We start from the raw sequence: 25,964 nt of genomic DNA on the forward strand, positions 1-25,964 counted from the left end.
AGTCAGTCCAAAAGAATTCTTCATCAATTTTCATTTGCAATTCAGTTCTTAACATGATACTCATTCTAGCAGCAGTAACAGCCGCTGGCAACTCCAATCTTGGAATACTTAAAATTTTCACTGGGGCGACTCTTGCCTTTGCCATTACAAGGCTACAATGGATCTCTCCCTTGTTGTCCATGTATCTTAGGTAGGGACATGCCCCATATCCTGTACTGCTAGCATCCGCAAAATGGTGCAGCTCAATCCTGACAATTTTCCCAAGGTTGTGCGAGGCATTACATCAGGGTATAGTGATGTCCTTCAACTTTCTTAGTCCATTCTTCCACTCCTCCCACTGTGATTGCAAACTTACAGGAATGGGATCATCCCACCCAACGCCTCGTTGACATAGCTCCTGCAGGATGCATTTTCCTTTCATGGTAAATGGAGCTACAAACCCAAATGGGTCATACAGAGAAGCGACAGCTGACAGGATACCATGGCGAGTTGGAGGGTAGTCTTTGACGTCCATACTGAAAGTGAATGTGTCTGTTTCCATGGACCACTGAATCCCAAGTATATGTCCTTCTGATACAATACCTGGATTAAGACTGAGAGGATCAATAGTTTCTGCTCTTTCTGATGCAGCTACACAGGTAAGTACTTGTCTTCGGTTTGAATTGAACTTATGCAAACACAAACCTGCACTCCTACAAAGTTGCTGTGCCCCGACAATCAATTCTTTAGCCTCTTCCTCTGTTGGGACACTAATCAACCCGTCATCCACATAGAAATTGTTCTCTATAAAGGCTGATGCTAGAGGATATTCTGTCTTATGTTGTTGTGCCAGATACCGGAGTCCATAATTAGCACACCCAGGCGAGGAGGCGGCACCAAAAAGGTGGACTGTCATTCTATATTCCTGAGGTTCTGCATTCAATTGACCTCCCTCCCACCAAAGGAACTTCAAGTAATTACGGCATTCAGGCACAACAGAGAATTGATGAAACATTTTCTCAATGTCGCAAATCACAGCAATAGCCTCTTTTCTAAATCGTAAAAGAACTCCCACCAAGGAGTTGGTCAAATCAGGGCCTGTTAGCAGTGTGTCATTCAAGGATATTCCATTAAACTTAGCAGAGCAATCAAACACAACTCTAAGTTTATCTGGCTTTTTGGGGTGGTATACCCCATGATGTGGGATATACCACACAGTTTCTTTCTTGGAAGCTGCCGGGGCCAATTCTGCATCACCTCTATCCATTATGTCTTTCATAAAGGCTGTGTACTGATCATAATACTGCTTGTTTGCCTTCAACCTTTTCTTCAGGTGTTGTAGCCTAATGGTAGCCAGCTTCTTATTATTTGGAAGAATTGGTGCATCAGTGCCCTTAAAGGGAAGTGGCATCTCATAATGCCCATTGTCCTTCTGCTTAATATTGGCACTTAAGAACTGGATAAACTGAACATCCTCCTGGGACACATATTTATCCTCGTAGGTCTTTTCATTAAAGTCAAACTCCAACACCTTTATTACTTCTGGGGGAGAGGGCACTGGGATTTCCCTTACTGAAATTCGATGAACAAAGCTTTGGTTTCCTTGCCTGTCTAAATGGGGATTCGCTGACCCATCTCATTTGATCTCATCTCATTATCTCTAGCCGCTTTATCCTTCTACAGCTGGGGTGCCATGGTAACGGCCCGCGGGCCGGATACGGCCCGATTGGTCATCACATCCGGCCCGGTGGTTCATGAGACTTTTTTTTTTAAATAATAAATTAATAAAAATCGAATGTTTTGTGTTTTTTTTCGTAATGATTTTAAATCTAATGTTTCAATTTGATTCCATTTTCATGTAATCCATCGGTTCGTTTTTAGCTGCTCTCTGCTTGCTGCAGCACGCGCAGGTGCAATGACCCGGATTTAATGTAGAGTAGGCTAGTTGTTGCTCGTTCACAAGATGTTGTCTAAAAAGAGAAAAGTTGATTCTGAGGGTCGCATCTTTCAGGAAAAATGGAGAGAGAAATACTTTTTCTGGGAAGTAGGGGGAAAACCTGTTTGTCTGATTTGTTCGCAACAAGTGGCTGTACCAAAGGAATACAATGTCAAAAGACATTACGAGACCCACGCCGACAAATACAGCCAATTCACCGGGCAATGCAGGACTGAAAAGCTAAATGAGCTTGCCTCAAACCTTCAAAAACAGCAAACAGCTTTCTCAAAGTCTCGAGAGACACATGAAGGTTCGTTTTAATATCATACATCATATTCAGTTCTCCTTTAATGTTAAATGTGGCTGTTTTCAAAGAGGGGTGTCTCAATATATTTGTTGTACATTTTATTTCATGTTAGGGGCAGTGAAGGCGAGCTACATCATCGCGTGGGAGATCGCAAAAGTGTCCAAGCCATTTTCGGAGGGTGCATTCGTCAAGGATAAATACGCATCTGTTGGAATCCAATCTTTCTATCAGTCATTGCCACCAGAGTACCCAATTATCACGGCCTTTGCCGGTAAAATACTCTGTATGTTCGGGACAACATATTTATGTGAACAGGCATTTTCAGTAATGAATATTAATAAATCGAAACTGCGTAGTCGTCTGACCCATGGACATCTCAACGATGTCATGAAAATAGCAACTGCCCAGAGTCTGTCCCCCAATGTCGACAAGCTGGTAAAAAGTAAAAGACTTCTGGCTTCCACATGTAAAATGTAGCTGGTATTTCTCCCCCATGTAACCTTGTGCTGTGTGCTTGAGGGGGAATAAACAGGATGGGTGTGTGGAAATATATGTGGGACTTGACCAGCAAAGTTAATGTGCCATCTGTAGTTTGTTTTTATTGGTATGTTCAGTCATATTTGGCTCTTTTAAACTAATGCTACTGGATATTTAGTCACTTGACCTATTGGTGGAATTATTTACCCTGGCACTTCTTCTTTCTTTTGACTTGTTTAGGCCTACTTGCCAATCATTTTAATTGGCCCAATTAGGCCTATGCATTGACATGTTTTTGATGTGCAAGATCAATAAATCTGATCTAAGTCATTTACAGTTTACACTTGTGTTATTTGTGTCTTAGTCCATTTCTGTAGCATTTTTTTTTATAAATGTAGGCTACTTGCATGCTTAGACTGTCACATTTTCAGAGGGTAAATTGCTTTTGTCTGCCATGTTATTGTGCGCCTCATTTTGAGGCTATAGCTTTACAATTCCTTTTGGGCGTATAGGCCTTCAAAAATCATATAAAATAATGTCCTTTTGTTGAGTTAGTGTCTGGTCTTTTCAGGCCAAAAGTGTAATTCGGCCCCCAAGGTCCCACTTGAAAAAAATCTGGCCCCCTTACCAATTTCACCCTGGCACCCCTGTTCTACAGGGTCACAGGCAAGCTGGAGCCTATCCCAGCTGACTACGGGCGAAAGGCGGGGTACACCCTGGACAAGTCGCCAGGTCATCACAGGGCTGACACATAGACACAGACAACCATTCACACTCACATTCACACCTACGGTCAATTTAGAGTCACCAGTTAACCTAACCTGCATGTCTTTGGACTGTGGGGGAAACTGGAGCACCCGGAGGAAACCCACGCGGACAACATGCAAACTCCACACAGAAAGGCCCTCGCCGGCCACGGGGCTCGAACCCAGGACCTTCTTGCTGTGAAGCAACAGCGCTAACCACTACACCACCGTGCCGCCCCTGACCCAATGATACTCCAACTTAATGCAGTTCTTTGAGCAAAGGGTTCATTTTCACTGCCTGCGATGACCTCAAGGGGGGCTAATGCTGACAGGCAGTCATAACCAATTAATAGTCCCACTTCACAATCTTGCAAAGGTGACATTTTGCCCTTTAGATGTTTCAAATGTGACCACTGGAGTGCAGTGCTGTTAGTGGGAATGTGTGGCTTATCGACTGGAATGAAGTCCCGAGTATAGGCTTGCTTCACGTTCACATACAATTCAGAATTCAGCCCTCTAACCTGTAGACTGCTAACAGCCTTACTTGCTATTACTATATTGGTGGCAGTCATGGTGCTCAACTTAAGTTGTACTGGAAGTCCGGGCACACCGAGTTCAGAAGCTAAATTGTCTAATATGAAAGTAGAGTCACTTTGTGTCTCAAGTAATGCATAAATGAGAACTTCCTTCCCTGGTACTGCTATTGAAGACACAAGAACAGGGACAATGCTAGATGTAGCTAAAGCATGTCGTGTCAAAGCATGTGAATTAACAATATGCGTTTCCTCAGTTGTACGTTCCCCCATGGCCCCAGGGTCAGCCGGCGTGATTTCATTTGGAGTTACTCTTCCTTCTATGTGCAGACATGTTGGATGACGTCGACCACACGTGTTGCAAGTATGACGCGGTAGAGCTCTTAGGTGTGGGTGGAGCACAGAGGACGGGAGGACAAAGCTTCAGGTAAGAAATAGGCTTTTATTGCCAGACTTTTCAGTATAGCAACCGTTATATTCGGGTAAATACACGCACACACGCTGTGTTTTTGTCCCGGGAAGAGCTCTCCTCTGCTCTCCCTCTGCCTCTTTAAATAGGGCACGGTACTGGGAAGACACACAAACACAGGTTAATTACTGTCAGGTGTAATGATTCTGCCACTCACCTTCCCTGGCTCCGCCCTCCTGTCACAGACCGGTGCTTGACCACGCCCCCACTGCCACATACCCCCACCGCCCGACTCAGGCCGGGCACCCATCCGGCCCGCAGCCGACTCCCCCCCCCCCCCCCCCCTTGATGGGAGAGGAAGTCCGCCACGACCATCTGCGCCCCCGGCCTGTGGACCACCTTGAAATTGAAGGGTTGGAGTGCCAGATACCAATGGGTGATCTGCGCGTTGGCATCTTTCATGCGGTGGAGCCACTGGAGGGGCGCGTGGTCCGAACAGAGGGTGAAAGGGTGCCCCAGCAGGTAGTAACGGAGGGCGAGGACCGCCCACTTGATCGCCAGGCATTCCTTCTCAATAGTGCTGTAGCGCCCCTCACGCACCGACAGCTTCCTGCTGATGTACAGGATGGGGCGGTCCTCCCCCTCCACCTCCTGGGACAAAACCGCCCCCAGCCCTCTGTCCGACGCGTTGGTCTGCAACACAAAAGGAAGAGAAAAGTCAGGGGAGTGTAATAGTGGCCCCCCACACACTTACCTCAGAGAAAGCCCGCTGGCACTGCTCCGTCCACTGGACCAGATCTAGTGCCACCTTTTTAGTGAGGTCAGTCAGCGGGCTGGTGACGTCCGAATAATTAGGTATAAACCTATGATAGTAGCCAGCCAGCCCCAGGAACTGTCTCACCCCCTTTTTGGTCTTGGGCCTCGGGCAGGCTGCAATCGCTGCTGTCTTATTAATTTGGGGACGCACCTGCCCGTTGCCCAAGTGGAAGCCCAGATACCATACTTCCACCCGCCCAATCGCACACTTCTTCGGGTTGGCAGTGAGACCCGCCCGCCTCAGCAACCTAAGGACGGCCCTCAGGTGTTGCAGGTGCCACTGCCAGTCGTTACTATAGATGATAATATCATCCAGATATGCGGCTGCATAGGTGGCGTGGGGGCGGAGGACCCTGTCCATCAGCCGCTGAAACGTAGCGGGTGCCCCAAACAGCCCAAAAGGAAGTGTGACAAATTGGTGTAAGCCGAACGGTGTGGAAAAGGCCGTTTTTTCCCGGGATAATGGAATCAAGGGGATCTGCCAATATCCCTTCGTCAAATCCAGTGTCGAGTAAAAGCGAGCCGTGCCTAGTCGATCGAGCAGCTCGTCAATACGAGGCATTGGGTACGCGTTGAATTTAGACACCGCATTGACTTTTCTATAGTCCACACAGAACCGGACCGACCCGTCGGCCTTGGGTACCAAGACCACCGGGCTGCTCCAGTCACTGTGGGACTCCTCGACGATGCCCATTTCGAGCATGGCCTGAAGTTCTTCCCGAACCACCTTTTTTTATGTTCGGGTAGCCTGTAAGGGCGGCTACGCACTACCACCCCCGGGGGCGTCTCTATGTGGTGTTCTATGAGGTTAGTGCGACCGGGCAGGGGCGAGAACACATCCGAAAACTCGGCCTGCGACTGGGCGACCTCCGTGAGTTGGGTTGGGGAGAGGTGGTCTCCACAGGGGACCAGAGAGGTACGTGATGCCAATGTCCCTTTTTGAACCTCCGGCCCCAGCTCCGCCTTCTCCGGAACTACTGACACCAACGCCACGGGGACCTCCTCGTTCCAGAGTTTAAGCAGATTGAGGTGGTAGATCTGTAGTGCCCCCTCCCTGTCCATTCGCCTTACCTCATAGTCGAAGTCCCCGACTCGCCGTGTGACCTCAAAGGGTCCTTGCCACTTGGCGATTAATTTGGAGCTCGATGTGGGCAACAGTACGAGTACCTTATCTCCCAGAGTGAACTCTCTAAGGCGCGTGCCCTTGTTGTACAGGCGGGCTTGGCTTGCCGTTCCTGGGCCTGCCGCAAACTCTCCTGAGTTAGGTGAGTGAGCGTGTGGAGTTTTGCGCGCAGATCCATAACGTACTGAATTTTGTTTTTACTCTGTGAAGGTCCCTCCTCCCAATTTTCTCGCAGCACATCTAAAATGCTGCGCGGCTTACGCCCGTATAACAATTCAAACGGGGAGAACCCCGTGGAGGCTTGGGGGACCTCTCGCACTGCAAATAACAAGGGTTCGAGCCATTTATCCCAGTTACGTGCGTCCTCACTTACGAATTTTTTAATTATATTCTTGAGGGTGCGATTGAACCATTCAACTAAACTGTCCATTTGTGGGTGATAAACGCTGGTGCGGATCGGCTTAATACCTAATAGCCCATACAGTTCGCTCAGTGTTCGTGACATAAACGAGGTGCCTTGGTCAGTCAGAATCTCTTTCGGGATTCCAACCTGGGAGATGACGTGGAAGAGGGCCTCCGCAATACTGCGTGCTGAGATATTGCGAAGAGGCATCGCTTCCGGGTATCGCGTTGCATAGTCCACCAGAACCAATATAAAGCGGTACCCTCGTGTTGACCGATTTAATGGCCTGACGAGATCCATCCCAATTATTTCGAATGGGGTCTCGATTAATGGTAGGGGGCGCAAAGGCACTTTTGGAATGGCCGCTGGATTTACTAACTGGCATTCGCGGCACGCTGTACACCACTTACGGACATCGCCGCGAATCCCCGGCCAATAGAATCGGGCCATTATCCGGGCTAGTGTCTTATCCTGCCCTAGGTGTCCAGCCATGGGATTAAAGTGAGCCGCCTGAAATACCAATTCCCGGCGGCTCTTTGGAATTAACAGCTGTGTGACTCGCTCTTTCATCTGAGTGTCCTGCGTCACTCGGTATAACCTATCCTTCATAATAGAAAAATGGGGGAAGGACGGGGTGGCGTTCGGCTGGAGCGTTGTGGTGGGCGGGACTGTGTTCTTGAACTCAGAGAGGCGAGTGCAGGAAAGGACGTGCAGTGACAGTCGCGTTAGGAATGAAATGGCTGCAAAAAGGCATGTTATCGGCATATCGGTGGAAATTATGGCCAATACCGATAACCCTAAAAATGCAGAATATCGGCCCGATATATCGGCCAGGCCGATTATCGGTCGACCCCTACACTGAACCCCCAACTGCTCCCTGGGCACTCACTGTAGCATAGCTGCCCACTGCTCTGGGTATGTGTGCTCATTGCTCACTTGTGTGTTCACTGCTTCAGATGGGTGAAATACAGAGGTTAAATTTCACTTTGTGCTTACATCTGTGCTTGAGTGTATGTGTGACAAATAAAGGCTTCTTGGCTTGGCTTATGGGTACATTTCATGGATATTATTCCTGTATATAGATATGAAGCAATACATACATACATACATACATACATACATACATACATACATACATGTAGCCACAGGTTTTTCTAGGACCTTGGAGATAAAAAAAGAGGTTTGATATTGGCCTATAAATGAACAGCTGACAGGGGTCGAGGTCAGATTTTTTAATCAGGGGTTTGATAACTGCTAGTTTAAAGGGTTTGGGTACATATCCAATTCTAAGGTAAAAGTTGATTATTACCTGACCTGTGATGGAGTCAGTGGGGCAAGGTATTGTAATCAGTCTGGTTTGTGTTTGTTTGTTTGTTTGTTTGTTTGTTTGTTTGTTTGTTTGTTTGTTTGTTTGTTTGTTTGTGTGTCTGTCTGTTACCAATCTAGCGTCTAGATGGTTGCATTGATTGACTTCAAATTTTCAGGGTATGTGGGCAATGGTCCGTAGATTACCTGATTAAATTTTGGGGGTAATTGGGTCACAGTCAAGGTCACCGGAAAGGTCTAAATCTTTTTTTTGCAATAGCTTTCTTCAAATTCATCATTTTGACTTCAAACCAAAACCCAAAGGTGCACCTTTCAATTCTGCTTCCAATCATATGCTGCATGATAGGGTAGCTTGGACAGTCTCCATAGTGGTTGGGGATTAAAGTTCAGGGGGGTCAAGGTGATTGGTCAAAATAACATATTTTCCATTATAACTCAAAAACAGTTGCCGATAGACAGATGCTTACTATTATGAGCATATAGGAACTCCCATATGGCCTTTCATTTGGCACCATGATCTTTGACCTTGAGTGACCTTGAAAGGTCAAACTCAAGGTCATGGGTTTTCAAAGGGCTATAACTTTAAAATGGTTAATGATAGCCAGATGTTTACCATTATCAACATATAAGAAGTCCCATATTCCAGTTGCCACCATGACCTTTGACTTTGAATGACTTTGAAATGTCAAACTCAAGGTCATGGATTTTCATAGGACTATAACCTGACACCTGATGATTGAGAAATATTATCATTATCAACATATGGGTTTTCATTTAGCACCATGAACATTGACCTTGAGTGACCTTGAACTGTTAAATTGAAGGTCACAGATTCACCTTGTAAGGTGAATAGACCAGACTTGTAAAATTGAGTCAGTATCAAAAGTACAAAATAAGTGCTGCCAGGCAAGGTTTGTTTTGCCTGGCAACACTTGTTTTTAGAAGAAGTTCAATTGCTTCTGGTATTATTTGTTTGAAGAGTCATGTAGGTAAGGCATTTATTACACAAGTAGAAGATTTTGATGTGAAAATTGATTAAATTATTTAAATTTATTGAAGGGGAGTAAAACATTCTAATTGCTGATCTGATACAGTTATATTGTTCGCTAAATGGTGACTTAAATTGTCTGGCCTTAAATTTGTCATTTTACAACTAGGTTACAGACAATGGATGGATGGATATTTTCAATTTTGTCATTAAAAAAATGAAGTCATTGCTCCTACATATTGCAGATGTGTATGTTTTTGTGGTAGTCTTTTTCATAGTTAAATTTGCTAAAGTATTAAATAAGAATCAAGGATTATTTTTGTTATCCTCTATTAGGGTGGAGACATGCATTGATCCAACAGCACTAAGAGATTTTCTATACTTTAAGAGGCTCTCCTTCCATATTAATTCATTAGCTGTATTCGCTTATCCTGTACAGGGTCACAGGCAAGCTGGATCCTATCCCAGCTGACTATGGGCAAGAGGCAGGGTACACCTTGGACAAGTTGCCAGATCATCACAGGGATGACACTTATGGCCCTTTTCCACTACCCTTTTTTAGCTCACTTCAGCTTGCTTCAGCTCACTTCAGCCCGACACGGCTCGCGTTTCGACTACCAAAAACCAGCACGACTTGGCTCGCTTCAGCCCTGCTTAGCCCCTAAAACTCGCACCGTTTTGGAGTGGGGCTGAAGCGAGCCAAAGCGAGCCAAGTGAGGCTGGGGGCGTGAGCAGACACTCCCCTGTGCACTGATTGGTGAGGAGGAGTGTCCTCACATGCCCACACACGCCCCACGAGCGCGCTGGGATCTGTAAACACCGCAAACCCGGAAGGAGAAGAATTACGAATTATGAGAATTTCTGAAGCCTTATGCGCCTCGCCTCATCTATACGCTCTTGCCAGGATCTGTCCGCGTTGTCGGTGACAACAAGCCACAGCACCAAGACCAGCAACACTAATGACTCCATGTCCTCCATGTTTATTGTTTACTATTCGGGTCGTGAGACTACCGCTTAAAAGCTCACTGATGTCACTGTTTGCGCTGCTTAACGACATCACCTGACGTCCACCCACTTTCGCTAACTCCACCCAATGTGTCCAACCCACTTCCAGCCAGCACGGTTCAGCGCGGTTGTAGTCGAAATGCAACACCAACAGCCCCGCTCAGCCCGACTCAGCACGGCACGGCTCAGCCCAACTCAGCCGTGTTTGTAGTGGAAAAGCGGCAATAGAGACAAACAACCATTCACACCTATGGTCAATTTAGAGCCACCAATTGGTCTAACCTGCATGTCTTTGGACTGTGGGGGAAACCAGAGCACCTGGAGGAAACCCACACAGACACAGGGAAAACATGCAAACTCCACCTTGTCAGCTGTTGGGCTCGAACCCAGGACCTTCTTGCTGTGAGGTGACAGTGCTAACCACTACACCACCATGGCACCCTCCATACTAATTGGAATACTACCAATTTTGTTTGACGCCATTTATGTTCTAATTTTTGGGTGGTCTGTTCTAAGGTGCATATGTAATCATGAGACTAGGGTCCTAATTTCTTCTCTCTAATCATTTTTCTTTGAAGTAGTGGAATGTTGACTCTAAGCATTCAGTTGCCTGATTGGGTTCTGTGGGCTCTGACGGTAATCCAGTCAAAGTTGTTATCTCTAGGAGACTGTTGATAAAACAGTGCAGTAGTTGACGGATGTATGAAAAATATGAGTAGTGTATTTCCCAGTAAAATGCTAAAAAACACTAAAACTCTTTCTCATATATATATATATATATATATATATATATATATATATATATATATATATATAGTTGCCATGTAGTGGCGCTGACGCAGAGCGGCGGCTTCTCCAGTAGCTCCATCCGTATCGACTTTCTTTGACTTTAGCGGGGTTTTTTTTAGTCTTTTAGTCTTTCTGGTGTGTGTTTATATTCTTTCTTTGACTTTAGTGCTTTTTTTTAGTCTTTCTGGTGTGTATTTATATTCTATGGATATTTCTGGAGTCAACATGCGGCGCAGCGGAGATTTTTGTGGTTATACTTGGGAACAACTGCTCATCCTATGACCGAGAGGATGTGAGGGCATTATCCATTCTATACCTGCGGAACTGAGGAGGAGGTACTGGGGCTGCAGAGCCGGGGCCAAGTGCAAGGCTAAGAAGATGGAGGGGTGGTGGAGGTACAAACCCTCGGTTCCATCAGTGCTTATGGGGAATGTGAACTCTCTAAACTTTTGTTATTATTATTCATCACATGCACACTTCAAGCACCCAGGGGCCGGCAAGGGCCTTTCTGTGTGGAGTTTGCATGTTCTCCCCGTGTCTGCATGGGTTTCCTCCGGGTGCTCGGGTTTCCCCCACAGTCCAAAGACATGCAGTTAGGTCGACGTGGGGCAGCCTTGGGCTGAGGTGCCCCAACAAAACTGATGAGCTGGCAGGACTCGTGAAAACCCAGAAGCTTTACAGGGAGTGTAGTTTGTTGTGTTTGACAGAGACGTGGCTTAACGGCGACACACCGGACTTTAATGTGGAGCTACTTGGATTCACTACAGTGAGAGTGGACAGGGACGTGAAGCTGAGCAGCAAGCACAAAGGTGGGGGACTTACACTGTTTATTAACACCAGATGGTGCAACCCGGGAGACGTAAACGTTAAGGTGATCATCTGCTGCTGGGACATTGAACTGTTAGCAGTCAGTGTTGCCAGATTGGGCGGTTTCCCGCCCAAGTTGGGCGGTTTCAAGTGCATTTTGGCGGGTTTTGAACATATTTTGGGCTGGAAAACGTCAGCAGTATCTGGCAACACTGTTAGCAGTGAGTCTCCGACCATATTACATGCCTTGGGAATTTACACATGCCATTTTCACCTGTGTTTACATTCCTCCGCATGCGGATGCGCAGGCGGCGTGTGATGTCATTCACTCCACCATAGCAGCGCTGCAGACACAACACCCCGAGGCTTTCTTCACAATCTCTGGGGATTTTAACCATGTCACTCTGGACTCCACTCTGCCTGCCTTTCATCAGTTTGTGGACTGTCCCACTCGGAAAAACAGGACCATGGACCTATTGTATACCAATGTAAGGGACACATACAGGGCAATTCCACTACTGCTGCTGGGGAGATCTGACCATAATCTGGTTCTCCTACAGCCTCAGTACAAACCAATGGTTCTGAGGCAACCCACCACCATGCGTTCATTCAGGGCCTGGTCTCCTGAGGCAGAGGAAACTCTTAAGGACTGCTTCGAAACAACCAACTGGAATGTACTGTTAGACCTGCATGGGGAGGACATTGAGGAGATGACACACTGCATAACGGACTACTTGAACTTTTTCAGGGATGTTGTTGTTCCCACAAAAACTGTATGCTGCTTTCCAAACAACAAGCCCTGGATTACCAGTGAAGTTAAGGGCCTCCTCAACCAAAAGAAGAGGGCGTTCAAAGATGGAGACAGGTCAGAGCTGAAGCGTGTACAGGGGGAACTCAAAGTCTGGCTAAAAGAGGCCAAGGAGTCATACAGGAAAAAGGTGAAAGACAACTGAAGCTGAAAGAAAACAACATGAAGGAGGTCTGGGATGGGATGAAAACCATTACAGGCTACAAGAAGAACAGCGGCAGCTCAGCAGATGGGGGCATGGACAGGGCAAACTAGTTTAACCACTTCTTCAACAGGTTTGATTGTCCTGCTCCTGCTGCCCCCTTCTCCTGCAGCAGTTGTCACCTCGTCACCATCACTCACTACATTTACATGCACATAGAGAGAATCGAATTTCTGCCGTTGCTCGACTGAAATCGAAGTTCAAAATGCCATGTATACACCTTAATTCGGCTGAAATTGAACTGAACATGATTTCTCGGAATCGAGCTACACGACCTAGTTTATGCGATTTCTGCCGAGCTACTTTGTGCATGTATACCCTATCGAGCTAGTTGTCGAGCTACTTACTGCCCCTTCCGGAAGTGACGAGTGACGAGACCACAAGCGGGAAACACAACAGCCTCGGTCGGCATGACAACAGTAGTAGCGAGCAGCAGAAGAGGTCAGGAGGAACAAACGAAGAAGAGAAAATGGCGATGTAGAGCTCTCTGAATTGTGGGTGGAGCACAGAGGATGGCAGGACAAAGCTTCTGGTACTAATAGGCTTTTTATTGTCAGACTTTTCAGTTTAACAGCCTACTTTTATTCTTGACACACACACACGCGCGCACTGTGTTCTAGTCCCGGGATGAGCTTTCCCCTCTGCTCTCCCTCTGCCTCCTTAAATAGGGTGCGGTTACTGGGAAGACACACAAACACAGGTTAATTACCATCAGGTGTAGTGATTCTGCCACTCACCTTCCCTGGCTCTGCCCTCCTGTCACAGACTGGCGCTTGACCACGCCCCCACTGCCACAGGCAAGCAGAAACGTGCACTTCTGGAGCAATGAGGAGACAGAGTTCATGCTCATTCAGCTTAAGGAGTTGAATATATTAAAATTCATGGACGGGAGAAAAACGCGCAATGGAGAACATGGAACTGATAACTTTGTTTACACTCTTGAATAGCTCTTCTTCATGACGACAACCGGAAGTGTACCAACATGATGGGGCGTGTAGCACCACCTGTGGCTCGGGTGCACAATGCACCTCACACAATAGCCCGATTTCATTGTGTGCATGTAGGATTGGATTTCTCTGGCACCCTGCTGGGACCTTCAGCTCGATTACCGACAGCAGCTCAATTTGGATGTGCATGTAAACGTAGTCACTGGCAGATCAGCCCTCACCCCCACCACCAACATCATCAGCATTAGAGCCATCAACACCTCTTGCAGACGGAATACACATCCACTCCCCCAGTCCCCCCATCTTCACTGCAGACCAAGTCAGGAGAGAGCTGAGGAGACTCCACCCCAGGAAGGCAGCAGACCTGGACAAGGTGTGTCCCAGCATGCTGAGGGCCTGCGCTGCCCAACTGGGGGAGCCCCTCCAACACGTCTTTAACCTGAGCCTTCGCCACGGGAGGGTTCCTGTCATGTGGACGATGTCATGCCTCATTCCAGTTCCTAAGAAAGCACATCCAAAGGAAATGAATGACTACAGGCTGGTCGCCTTGACATCACACATGATGAAGACCATGGAGTGACTGCTGCTGAACTTCCTCAGACCCCAGGTCCACCATGCTGAGGACCCACTGCAGTTCGCATACTGGGAGACGGTGGGAGTGGATGACACCATCCTCTATCTTCTGCACAGGACTCACTCTTGTCTGGACAAGGGGAGTGGCGCAGTGAGGATCATGTTATTTGACTTCTCCAGTGCCTTTAACACCATCCAGCCCCTTCTACTGAGAGATAAGCTGCAGGAGATGGAGGTGGACACACATCTGGTCTCCTGGATCACAGACTATCTCACTGGGAGACCACAACACATCAGGATCAGGGACGGCATTTCTGACAGTGATCAGCAGCACGGGAGCACCACAGGGGACTGTGCTTTCTCCAGTTCTGTTCACTCTTTACACATCAGACCTCAAATACAACTCGGAGTCTTGCCACATGCAGAAGTTCTCGGACGATACTGCAATTGTGGGATCTGTTGATGATGGACAGGAGGAGGAGTACAGGAGCCTGATACAGGATTTTGTGTTGTGGTGTAAATCCAACCACCTGCAGCTGAACATTGGCAAAACAAAAGAAATGCTTGTGGATTTTAGAAGGTCCAGGGCGACTCTGCAGCCGATCTCTATAGAGGCGGTTGATGTGGAGATGGTCAGGACCTACGAATACCTGGGTGTACATCTGGACGACAAGCTGAACTGGACAGTGAACACTGACACCCTCTACAGGAAGGGTCAGAGCAGACTCTACTTCCTGAGGAGGCTCTGGTCCTTCAGGATCTGCCAAAAACTACTGCTGATGTTCTACCAGTCTGTGGTAGCCAGTGTCCTTTTCTGTGCTGTAGTGTGTTGGGGAGGCAGCATTAAGAAGAGAGACACTGGACGGCTCGACAGGCTGGTGAGGAAAGCTGGCTCTGTGCTGGGAACTGAGCTGGAGTCCCTTACATCAGTGGCAGAGCGAAGGGCCCTGAGCAAACTGTTCTTAATCATGGACAACGTTCACCACCTGCTGCATGGCGCCATCATCAGGCAGAGGAGCTCGTTCAGTGGCAGACTGTTGTCCCTGCCCTGCAGCACGGACAGATTCAGGCCAAGTTTACATTAGACCGTATCTGTCTCGTTTTCTTCGCGGATGCACTGTCCGTTTACATTAAAACGCCTGGAAACGCCGGGAAACGGGAATCCGCCAGGGTCCACGTATTCAATCCAGATCGTGTCTGGTCCGGTGCTGTGTAAACATTGAGAATATGCGGATACGCTGTGCTGAGCTCTAGCTGGCGTCGTCATTGGACAACGTCACTTTGACATCCACCTTGCTCTCTTCAACCAACCACAGATTACTATGTACCTGGACAACTGAGTTTCTTCACAGACATGTTTCTACGCACTTTGGGATGAGATCCCTTCGACTGGTGCAGGAGTATGAGAGGACTTCCAGAAAACTGGCAGACATCTTAGCCAGAGTGGATCGTTCTTTTTTGTCAACCTGGAACGACCGTCATTGAACAGAGGTGGGTGTCTATGACATCTTATCAGCCGCCCACAATGCAGCCATCAGCATTCTGATTCAGATTCTATGATGATCCATGAGAGGATAAATACTGGATACTCCCTAGTAGTCAGACAAAACTGAGGATGCCTTTTGGAGGAGAGGCGAAACATTTTCAAGAATCGTCAAGCAAGTCCAGTTGCTCTCTTCAACCAACCACAGATATATATACTAAATTAATACTTATATACTAACTTAATATTATATATTGTACTATCACACTATTACATATACTATATGCATATGTATATACTTTAACTATGCCCATCAGAATCAGAATCACTTTAATTGCCAGGTATGTGGACACACGAGGAATTTGACTCCGGTTTCACTTAACTCTCATAGTACAAAACAGATAAAAAGCATATACACAAAACAACCAACCAACCAACCAACCAACCAAACAAACAAACAAACAAACAAACAAACAAACAAACAAACAAACAAAAAAGCATAGTATATCATGTAATATACTATGCTTTTTATCTACCATATACTGCCAAACACACTGCACATGTATGTAACTGTCCACAAAGTATTTGCACTGCTCTTTACACTCTTATTTGCACTGTGACTGGTTACTGCCAACTGCACTACCTCACTACCTCCCACACTGAGAGCTATATATTCTATTACTTGCTCTTATTGGTAATGTTTTATTTCTTTTGGTATTTTGTATTTTAGTTTTTTATACGTATAATGCTATTTAGTTTTTGTATTGATCTTGTGCAATGCGGAAATGTTACTGGATACCTTGAATTAACCTCTGGGATTAATAAAGTATCTATCTATCTATCTATCTATCTATCTATCTATCTATCTATCTATCTATCTATCTATCTATCTATCTATCTATCTATCTATCTATCTATCTATCTAATAATGAATGCTTGGAAATGTAAAATAAAAAAAAACATATCTAAAACTTTTGCACAGTACTGTATATTAAAATAATATTTATGGCATGCTGTAGAAATATAAAAAGAATTTGAAATGAACAGGAAACTGAGAGCATTATGCATAGAATATAAGTTTGAATTAAGAGCAGTATCCATTCAAAATGAAAAATAAAAAAAACTTAATTTTACTCTTTTTTACTGAGCATCATTCACCTCACCTTGACAAACCAGCATCATTCATCTCACCTTGGCAAATTCAAAATGAGAAGTTAATCTTTCATGTATGAGGAAATCTAAAGGACAGCTACAGCGGATGCTGAAGAAAATTGATACTGAATGAAGATTACTTTACAGTTGCAAAGACATATAAATAAAGAAATCTGTTTAATTTATAATATGGGGCGGCATGGTGGTGTAGTGGTTAGCGCTGTCGCCTCACAGCAAGAAGGTCCGGGTTTGAGCCCCATGGCCGGCGAGGGCCTTTCTGTACAGAGTTTGCATGTTGTCCACGTGGGTTTCATCCGGGTGCTCCGTTTTCCCCCACAGTCCAAAGACATGCAGGTTAGGTTAACTAGCAGAGGTGGGTAGAGTAGCCAAAAATTGTACTCAAGTAAGAGTATTGTTACTTTAGAATAATATTACTCAAGTAAAAGTAAAAAGTTGTCGTCCAATTAAATACTTGAGTAAGAGTAAAAGTACTAAGTGAAAAAACTACTCAAGTACTGAGTAACTGCTGAGTAACTTTGTTTATTGATCAGGATGTCATAACAGGCAGAGATTTCATATATATTTCACACATAAACTGTGTGTGTCTAGTTCTGTGTATTAACAATAACAACAAGAAGCTCAAGGCAGTCTGCACATAAACCATAACACTGTGTGTGTGTGTGTGTGTGCGCGTGCACGTTCACTCCATGAAGTGACTGTTCAGCTTTAACAGCAGCTGGATCTCAATTCTGCACTGTGAAGCTGTGACCTTTTAGCCGTGAACAGGTGAAAACAATAATAAATTAAATATTAATTAATTAAATCTTTACAAAGTAACAGAATAACAAAACAATGGGTAGAGGTTACAAAGAAAAAGAAGAAAAAGGCAGTCTGCACATAAACCATAACACTGTGCATGTTCACTCTGTGAAGTGACTGTTCAGCTTTAACAGCAGCTGAACATCACACGTAATATCTCCTCGTACGAAAAAGACTGGAAATAATCCTGTAAGATGTGATCAATGATGTTAATCCTTTCATCTCCCAAAAAGTTGTTTACTGGCTCCATCTCGCAGAGGAGTTAGCAAGTGGAAGTAACAAGCAAAAAGGTTGCTAACTAGCTGCCAGTGCCCAGCTTGGCTGGGTGGTGGTGGAGATTGCTAGCAAGCGGTCAAGCTAACAAGCTAATGCCCTTCCTTTTGTGAACAAGCATTTGTAAACAAATAATAAAACAAATCTCACAGAAAAAAATCACCTAAAGTCTTCACAAATCCCTCTAATCCACAACAAATACAGTAGCTTGAAAAATGGAGATTTCATAAACGATATGTTATTTAGTAAGTTTTCACCAGTCTTCCATTCCCAGTTTTTGAGCAGAACCGTGTACAACTGTAACGCTATTGAGGAGCTGACATTAGGCGAGCAACCTTATTTTCATGAGCATTTTTTGGTTTCACATCAATAAAAAATGATTATTAGGAAGATTTTTTGTAGTTTGATTTCTTGGTTCTCTGGTGTGTGTGTGTGTGTGTGTGTGTGTGTGTGTGTGTGTGTGTGTGTGTGTGTTATCTTGCCGTCTGAGGCCGCAGTGCGTCAATACATTTCCACAAAACAATGTATTTTACAGTTATTTATGATGTTACAACAGGGCTAACGTCTGCCTATGAAGACAGTCAAAAGCACATAGCCTACTTACCACAATGTGTTTCCTCAAATTCAGCGTTGAGTTTTTATAAGCTGAAACGTCCACTGGTTTGGGGAGACACATGTGACACCGCATAACATAACTATTATTTTTTGTTGTTTGGAGAGTGAACATGGTTTGTATGTGTGGCCAGGGGTGTGCCTCTTCAGCTTGATGAGAAACGCTGGCCGTTGTCTCTGCCATTTTTCTTCTGCTTCCGTGCTCTTTTCCACCTGGACTGGTCTTGCCGCGGGAATTTTGTGTGTGGGCACGTGCGGCGGCTTGGCTCTGTTTGATTGGCGAAATAAAGTAAAAGTAAAATAAAGTAGCGAGTAATGAGCAGAATATAGCCCAATGTAACGGAGTAAAAGTACCGCTTCTTCTTCACATATACTCAAGTAAAAGTAAAAAGTATGCTGCATTAAAACTACTCTTACAAGTACAATTCATCCAAAAAGTTACTCAAGTAAATGTAATGGAGTAAATGTAGCGCGTTACTACCCACCTCTGTTAACTAGGGACTCTAAATTGACCGTAGGTGTGAATGTGAGTGTGAATGGTTGTCTGTGTCTATGTGTCAGCCCTGTGATGACCTGGCGACTTGTCTAGGGTGTACCCCGCCTTTCACCCGTAGTCAGCTGGGATAGGCTCCAGCTTGCCTGCAACCCTGTAGAACAGGATAAAGCAGCTAGAGATAATGAGATGAGATGATTAGCTGGTTGAAGTTGGTCAAACCCAGCAAATGTTTTGTAATGCTCTTGTCTCTGAGACTGGAGGCTTGAAAATCTTTGATGTGGTTAAAACCTTACACCTTAATACATGTGTTGTTGTTCAGTTTGAAGCCTTTTCCATCTCACACCAGAGAATGCATGCCAAAGTTATTGGAAATATCATCACTGTTTGAAGCATGAAATGAAAGTGATCGGGGCCACAAGTAACATTAGAGCTTTACATGTTGAGAAATTTAAACATTTCTGGTTCATAGTTTATTAGGTGAAGTATGATTCAGTGTAATACTTTGCGATCAGTGTCACAAAGGCTAGGCCTCAGATACACAGCAATTTATTTATTTATTATAATTAAAACAGCGTGTTAATGAAGCTAAAATAAAAGATACAGGAATAATATCATCATATTCACACAATAAATACTGGTATTTTGGAAAGTGTGTATAATTTTTATTAAACTGTAGCACCTATTTATTCACTCTCATTTTGAAAAATGAACCCTAAAAATATTTTGCCATAAGTGAGTGACACACTGAAAGTTTCTAGTCCAGAGAAATCAGGAATAAATATAAAATTGTGTAAAAATGTATAAAAATGACAATGGGCTGCATTGCAATACGGCTTTTCTCAACTTTACTTGGACAAAAAAGGTTTACATAAAATAATAATCATATAATAAATGAAGTATATGAAGTAAATTAAATAATTGTAAATGAAGCATATTTCATAATATGTAAATGGCCCACCAGAGTATATATTTGATCAATATTTACTTTCTGGGTTTTCTGTTTTTGTCACAGTGATCATGTGCCAAGGTGAAATAATAACTATACGTGCATTATTACAGTTGTTTGTTTCAAAACTGATTACAACACGTACAGCTGACAAAAAGTTAAATTTAAAAAAAAAATCAGCAGTACAGCTTGTCTATCATCTTTTGTGTCATGCTTTGAACATGAAGAAATTGAATTTTGACGACAATTTATACAAAACAGGAGAATACATTTTCCCACATATTCTTTTTGCTAAAGTATTTTGACCTGTGCATAAGTGTCGTGATCAGTGTTGACTCTTAACGGCATTCCGGAGGAAGAAGGTTTCTTCGCAAAAGTCACAGCTGCATAGTTCAAGTAATTTTCAGCCTAACAAAAATGAGCAGACATTACAAAACATACTGAGTACAGATTACTAGGGTACAATCTTCTCAACAAAATCTTATAACTTCATAATCTCTTAACCTTAGTATTATAAGGTTCTATCTTGCAATTTAGTTCAACATCAGTTAACCACATAAACATAATCACTGATTTTGGTGGAATATTAAAAAAAAAAAAAAAAAAAGATTTTTTCCCCACAAATAAACTTGGAATTATCTGCCAGACAATCAGCATCCAGGGTGAAAAAGCAACATTGGTGGCTACCACCAATCAAGAACCAAGTTCTATTTATACTCCAACAGAAAAGAACAGATTTAACTTCTCAGTATGGTGAGCAAGATGATAACTAACTATTAACTAAAGATGTTTTGTATGTGCTCTTTATGACAGTAATAGAAGTAAGTGTAAAAAAAAATACCTACAATACAGGTCTAATGTAGTTGGTTAGTGTTTAAAGATTCTGGCACATCAGAAAGTCTTCAGCAGAGCAGAAAGTTAACATTGTGGCAATCATATAACAACAGTATTAAACATTACTGACTTTACAGAGCTACATGCAATGTCTTTAATAAACTAAAGTTTATTACTAAAGTTAAAAAAGTGTACTGAAATCCAATAAAATATATTATAAATAAAGTAAAACTTTATTTAAGGTAAAGGTTTAAAAATAAAGGGCACTGAAAAACATTTATAATCATAATGTACTTTTAATAGGCTCAAAATGTTTTTCCTCCACTGAGTTATATCATTCATTTGTTATTAAATGAGATTAAGAGGTAGTTTCATAAACAGTCAGAGAGAACCTTACAAAACCAAACCATAATTAAGCTTACATGATAAGAAGGTTCTATCGGCATTTGGCCAGTGTTCAAAAAGCTATTTTCTCAGTGTCACTGAATTTTGTCAGTGAATTTTCACAATGTAAATTTAATAGTTTTAAATGCACTGTGAAGTTTATGACATATGTTTTATTTGAATAAAGAGCTACTTCATAGATGATTGCATTACCTGTTTTGTGGGATGTGGATGGCTCTTGGTGGCACCTTCATAGAACAATAATAAACATGTCAACATTTTGGTGAGAATGGTGTACAATAACAAAAACATAATAAAAAATAACAGTGACAAATAATAAAAATCAAACTGACCTTTCCTATTTTTAAATATAACTCCAACCAGAATAATGATTATAATACCAGATATTATATTAGATGTTGTCAAGACAATGACATTCCAGTGGTTGCTTTCTGAAATGTAATTCGCTGCAAAAATTCACAATGTGGATTAATATGAAGCCGAAAAGTTAAATACACAAACGTCAATAGACAGCTGAAAAGTTATTTACATTTATATTTCATACCAACAAGACTTTGAGTACGTTAGATTCCTTTATTGTTCCTTTATATCAGCACAAATATATAGCTTATGTGAAAATATTGTAGTAAAAGTTAAAGTTGTCAGTTCAATGGTTTGAATATGATTCAGAATATAGCCCAAGGTTCTCTAATAAATATTCTCTAATAATAAGTGATTTTGTCTCATTCTGTAAAATGCTGTAATTTTGCAGGATGCACCCATATTTCAATGCCTTATGTTATATCTTCTTATAGATAAATTGTAAAATTACCCAGGACTGTTGCATCATGTATTGACATATAATTGCCCCAAACTTAAAATATATTATGGAAATAAAGCTTTATCAAATTTTGTACCTTTTAAATCAACTTTTGTTCCATTCCCAAAAAGGATCCTTCCACAAGCAGCCAAAGCGCAGCGGAAAATTCCAGCATCAGCAGGTCCAATGCTGCTCTTCAGCAGGGTATAGCTACAGCTCTGTGTGGGAAAACCATCCTCAGAGCTCCTTTTACACTGAGCACTGCTGTCTCCAGGAGTGTAAATGAGTCCTGTATGAGATTCTCCTGAACCATGTTCGAACAAGTACACGCTCTGTTCATCTGCACAACTTGAAGCAATCACTTGTACTGAACACTGAAGAGTGACAGACTCTCCACTGCTGATAACTGTTAGAGTCGGAACCGGGTGGTTGACCTTCTCAGCTTTAAAATGAATGTTGAAGGGATAATATAAGGAGAAATTATATTGAGCGGTATGAAATATTTAACTGCAAATACAGTTGCAATAAGAAAGCATGTTGACAGAAAACATCTACATACCCTGAAAAGCCAAAACTGTTCCAGATTTAAACTCTACTACATTTTCCAGCATTTCTGCACAGAAATATGTTGCTTTGTCCTCTTCTTTGGTTCTAACAATGTTGATATCAAATCTTTTTCCTTCCTGAGTAACACTGAGGTGGCCATCCTTAAAAGCAGGATTAAATCTGCAGGTGTTTTTAATTTTTCTTGCTACATACTGAGGCACCTTTCCAAAACTCTGCTTGTACCAAACTAAATTATCTTGGTTACTTTTCAACAGGTTTTCATCACATTTGATAGTTACATTATCTCCACGCCTCACTGTTTGCACTTGCAGCTCAATGATGCCAGATGTTTTAACTGAAAGATAAAAAGTACATGTATCAGTAAAATAATTAATATGCAGCATTTTTGTTTTGAATTAAAACATTCAAAATGTCACTCACCATTTAGGAAGAGGCCAAAAATAGCAAGGAGCATGATCATTGTTCCTGCTAAGACAAGGAGATAGTGAGGTGTAATGACCGTTGTGTTCAGTAGAAAACCACAGTGTTACATGTGATTGGCCATTTCGACCCTTTAGATTGTTTTGATTGGTCCAATAGTTTAAAATATATTTTTTTTCTTCAGTATTTTTTTTAACTGCAATAGTCCTCCATCTATGCTACACCAGCATTTTTAGCAAACATTCAAAACAAATTTTGGGACTCAGAATCCATGCATACTTACAGGAAAAATAATGTCATTGACAAGAACGCATATCTGTAGAGGAAGTGTAGTACGATGCTGTCACGTCTGCACCTGCCAATATTCAAGACTTCCCACAGTTCACAGCAGCCTCCAAACATGGCTGCCATGGACTGCAGGTCCCATCACACACTTCACCACTGACAGTCGCCTGAGTTCTAATTACATGCACTTGTTCACAATTACCACAGCACAGGTGCATGAAGAGTTTAGATTTCACAGCCCGTTGCAAAATCAGTGCTCAGTTCCTTATGTCTGACCCAATTCCTTGTTTCTGTTTTTTTTAACTTTGCCTTTTGATCTTGCCACTGACATTCTGTTTGTGCCTCGCCTGACCTTTGCCTGTTTTTTGAATCCTAATTTTTGCCTATGATTTGGATTTGCTTGCCTGTGCACCTTTAATAAACTCTGATTTTACATCCATCTTATGGCTGCTAACCCGACACAGGCACTAACACCATTATTGTGATAATTCTGGCTGCTGGGGTGGCGTATAAGGATGCAGGATGTAGGGGATGGACTGAAGCTCTTTTTATTAATGTATGATTTTCTATGCCATGCCTTTCATAAAGCACATATATTAAAGCAAAACAAAACAAGCCCATACACAGCAAGCCACCTTTTTTATTTTATTTCAGAGCAGGTCAGAGCAGGTACAATGCGCTGTGTCTTTCTCTAGCATTTGGCAGTATACTGAGATGGGAAAATCATATAAACAGGCTGCCATAAAAAAAAAAACAGTGTAGACAATCAATTATTACCTGCCCATTCTCCACTACTTTCTCTTTGCTTCATAGCCAGCATTTGACCTCACCTCAATTTTCATTAGCTTTGGGGAAAACTTTTACCACTGACAACTTTTAATTACCACTGACAAGTTTACATTGAGTCTACTAGGTGATGTATGAAAAGTAAGATGCAAAGACTCATATTAATTTATTAATGTACACTTAACTCAAAGCATTGATAACCCTAATAACTAAAGTAATAAACAAAACTGCCCCATTGGTGTGTTGGAGAACACTTCTTCCATTAGAATCCCAGTAAACAAGGTGTGTTCAATGCATAATGTGAAGTCTTTGACATAGAAATCTGGCCACGAGAAGTGCCACAAGTCTGCAAATCATAGTAAGGAGTACACAACTATACATGTAATTGTTTCTTTCTGGCCTTCTCAGGCAACAGATATAATAGTCAGTGCCAACAGTAATTACATTCCCTGTGATCTACTCAAAGGGAACAGGGGCTTCGCCTAGCCGAAATGGTATTACGCTAAACTGCCACAACCCTTGATCCACGGTAACTCATGTTTTCTCTTTGGCATCTCTTTGGCATCAGCCATTTCTCAGGTCCAAAGAGCTGTCCCACTGGGAACCAGAGATATGTTGTCATTGGCAATGTGGAGCTCTTGTTTCTGATCTGTTTCTGTGCATGGAAGCCTGATTTGCTCATGGAGAACACTCTTGACCATATTAGCAGCAGCCCCAATTCTCATCTCATTATCTCTAGCTGCTTTATCCTGTTCTACAGGGTCGCAGGCAAACTGGAGCCTATCCCAGCTGACTACGGGCGGAAGGCGGGGTACACCCTGGACAAGTTGCCAGGTCATCACAGGGCTGACACATAGACACAGACAACCATTCACATTCACATTCACACCTACGGTCAATTTAGAGTCACCAGTTAACCTAACCTGCATGTCTTTGGACTGTGGGAGAAACCGGCGCACCCGGAGGAAACCCACGCGGACACGGGGAGAACATGCAAACTCCGCACAGAAAGGCCCTCGCCGGCCATGGGGCTCGAACCCGGACGTTCTTAATGTTAGACAGTGGATCTTTACCTTTTTAGATGTTGTTTATACGGAATTGTCAACTGCTCGTATTCATGGTGCCACAGAAAAAAAAAACTCTATGCACTTGGCAGACAGCAGCGGAATCCTTAAAAGGCTTATTGGGGTAACCCTTTAATCCTTATTGTCATTACTCCTTGTGTTGTTGTTTGGAATTTTTCTTTCCCCTGATATGGTGTGTGCGTGTGTGTGTGTGTGTGTGTGTGCGCGCGCGCATAAGTGTGTTTGTCTGTGTCTTTGTATCTTTGTCTGTGTCTTTATCCTTGTCTGTGTGTCTAACTCATTCTTTTGTGTTTGGATGCATCCCCTTACATCCAGGCAGGTATGCATGGGGCTGCTTTTTCTTTTCTTTATTTATTTTTCTCTTTATTACATCTCATCTCATCTCATTATCTCTAGCCGCTTTATCCTTTTACAGGGTCGCAGGCAAGCCGGAGCCTATCCCAGCTGACTACGGGCGAAGACGGGGTACACCCTGGACAAGTCGCCAGGTCATCACAGGGCTGACACATAGACACAGACAACCATTCACACTCACATTCACACCTATGGTCAATTTAGAGTCACCAGTTAACCTAACCTGCATGTCTTTGGACTGTGGGGGAAACCGGAGCACCCGGAGGAAACCCACGCGGACACGGGGAGAACATGCAAACTCCACACAGAAAGGCCCTCGCCGGCCCCGGGGCTCAAACCCAGGACCTTCTTGCTGTGAGGCGACAGCGCTAACCACTACACCACCGTGCCGCCCTCTTTATTACATGTTATATGTTATTTGTTTGTGCTACTTTTGTGCTGGGTGGGTAGGGGTTATTGTTTTATTTAAGTCTT

At 43.4% G+C, this 25,964-nt stretch overlaps 1 protein-coding gene across 1 annotated transcript; it reads right to left on the minus strand.

The window, feature by feature from the left end:
• Positions 1-20,200: 20,200 nt before the first annotated feature.
• LOC132883023 (uncharacterized) lies at positions 20,201-23,024 on the minus strand. The gene is made up of 6 exons (XM_060916146.1): positions 22,981-23,024; positions 22,553-22,894; positions 22,091-22,435; positions 21,527-21,640; positions 21,387-21,421; positions 20,201-20,363 (listed from the first exon to the last, which is right to left on the minus strand). The coding sequence occupies exons 1-6, from the start codon at positions 23,018-23,020 to the stop codon at positions 20,247-20,249; spliced, it is 993 nt and encodes a 330-aa protein (XP_060772129.1). The 5' UTR covers positions 23,021-23,024; the 3' UTR covers positions 20,201-20,246.
• Positions 23,025-25,964: the final 2,940 nt, after the last annotated feature.

Source organism: Neoarius graeffei, chromosome 3 (assembly GCF_027579695.1).
Source record: "Neoarius graeffei isolate fNeoGra1 chromosome 3, fNeoGra1.pri, whole genome shotgun sequence".
Classification (NCBI taxonomy): Eukaryota; Metazoa; Chordata; class Actinopteri; order Siluriformes; family Ariidae; genus Neoarius; species Neoarius graeffei.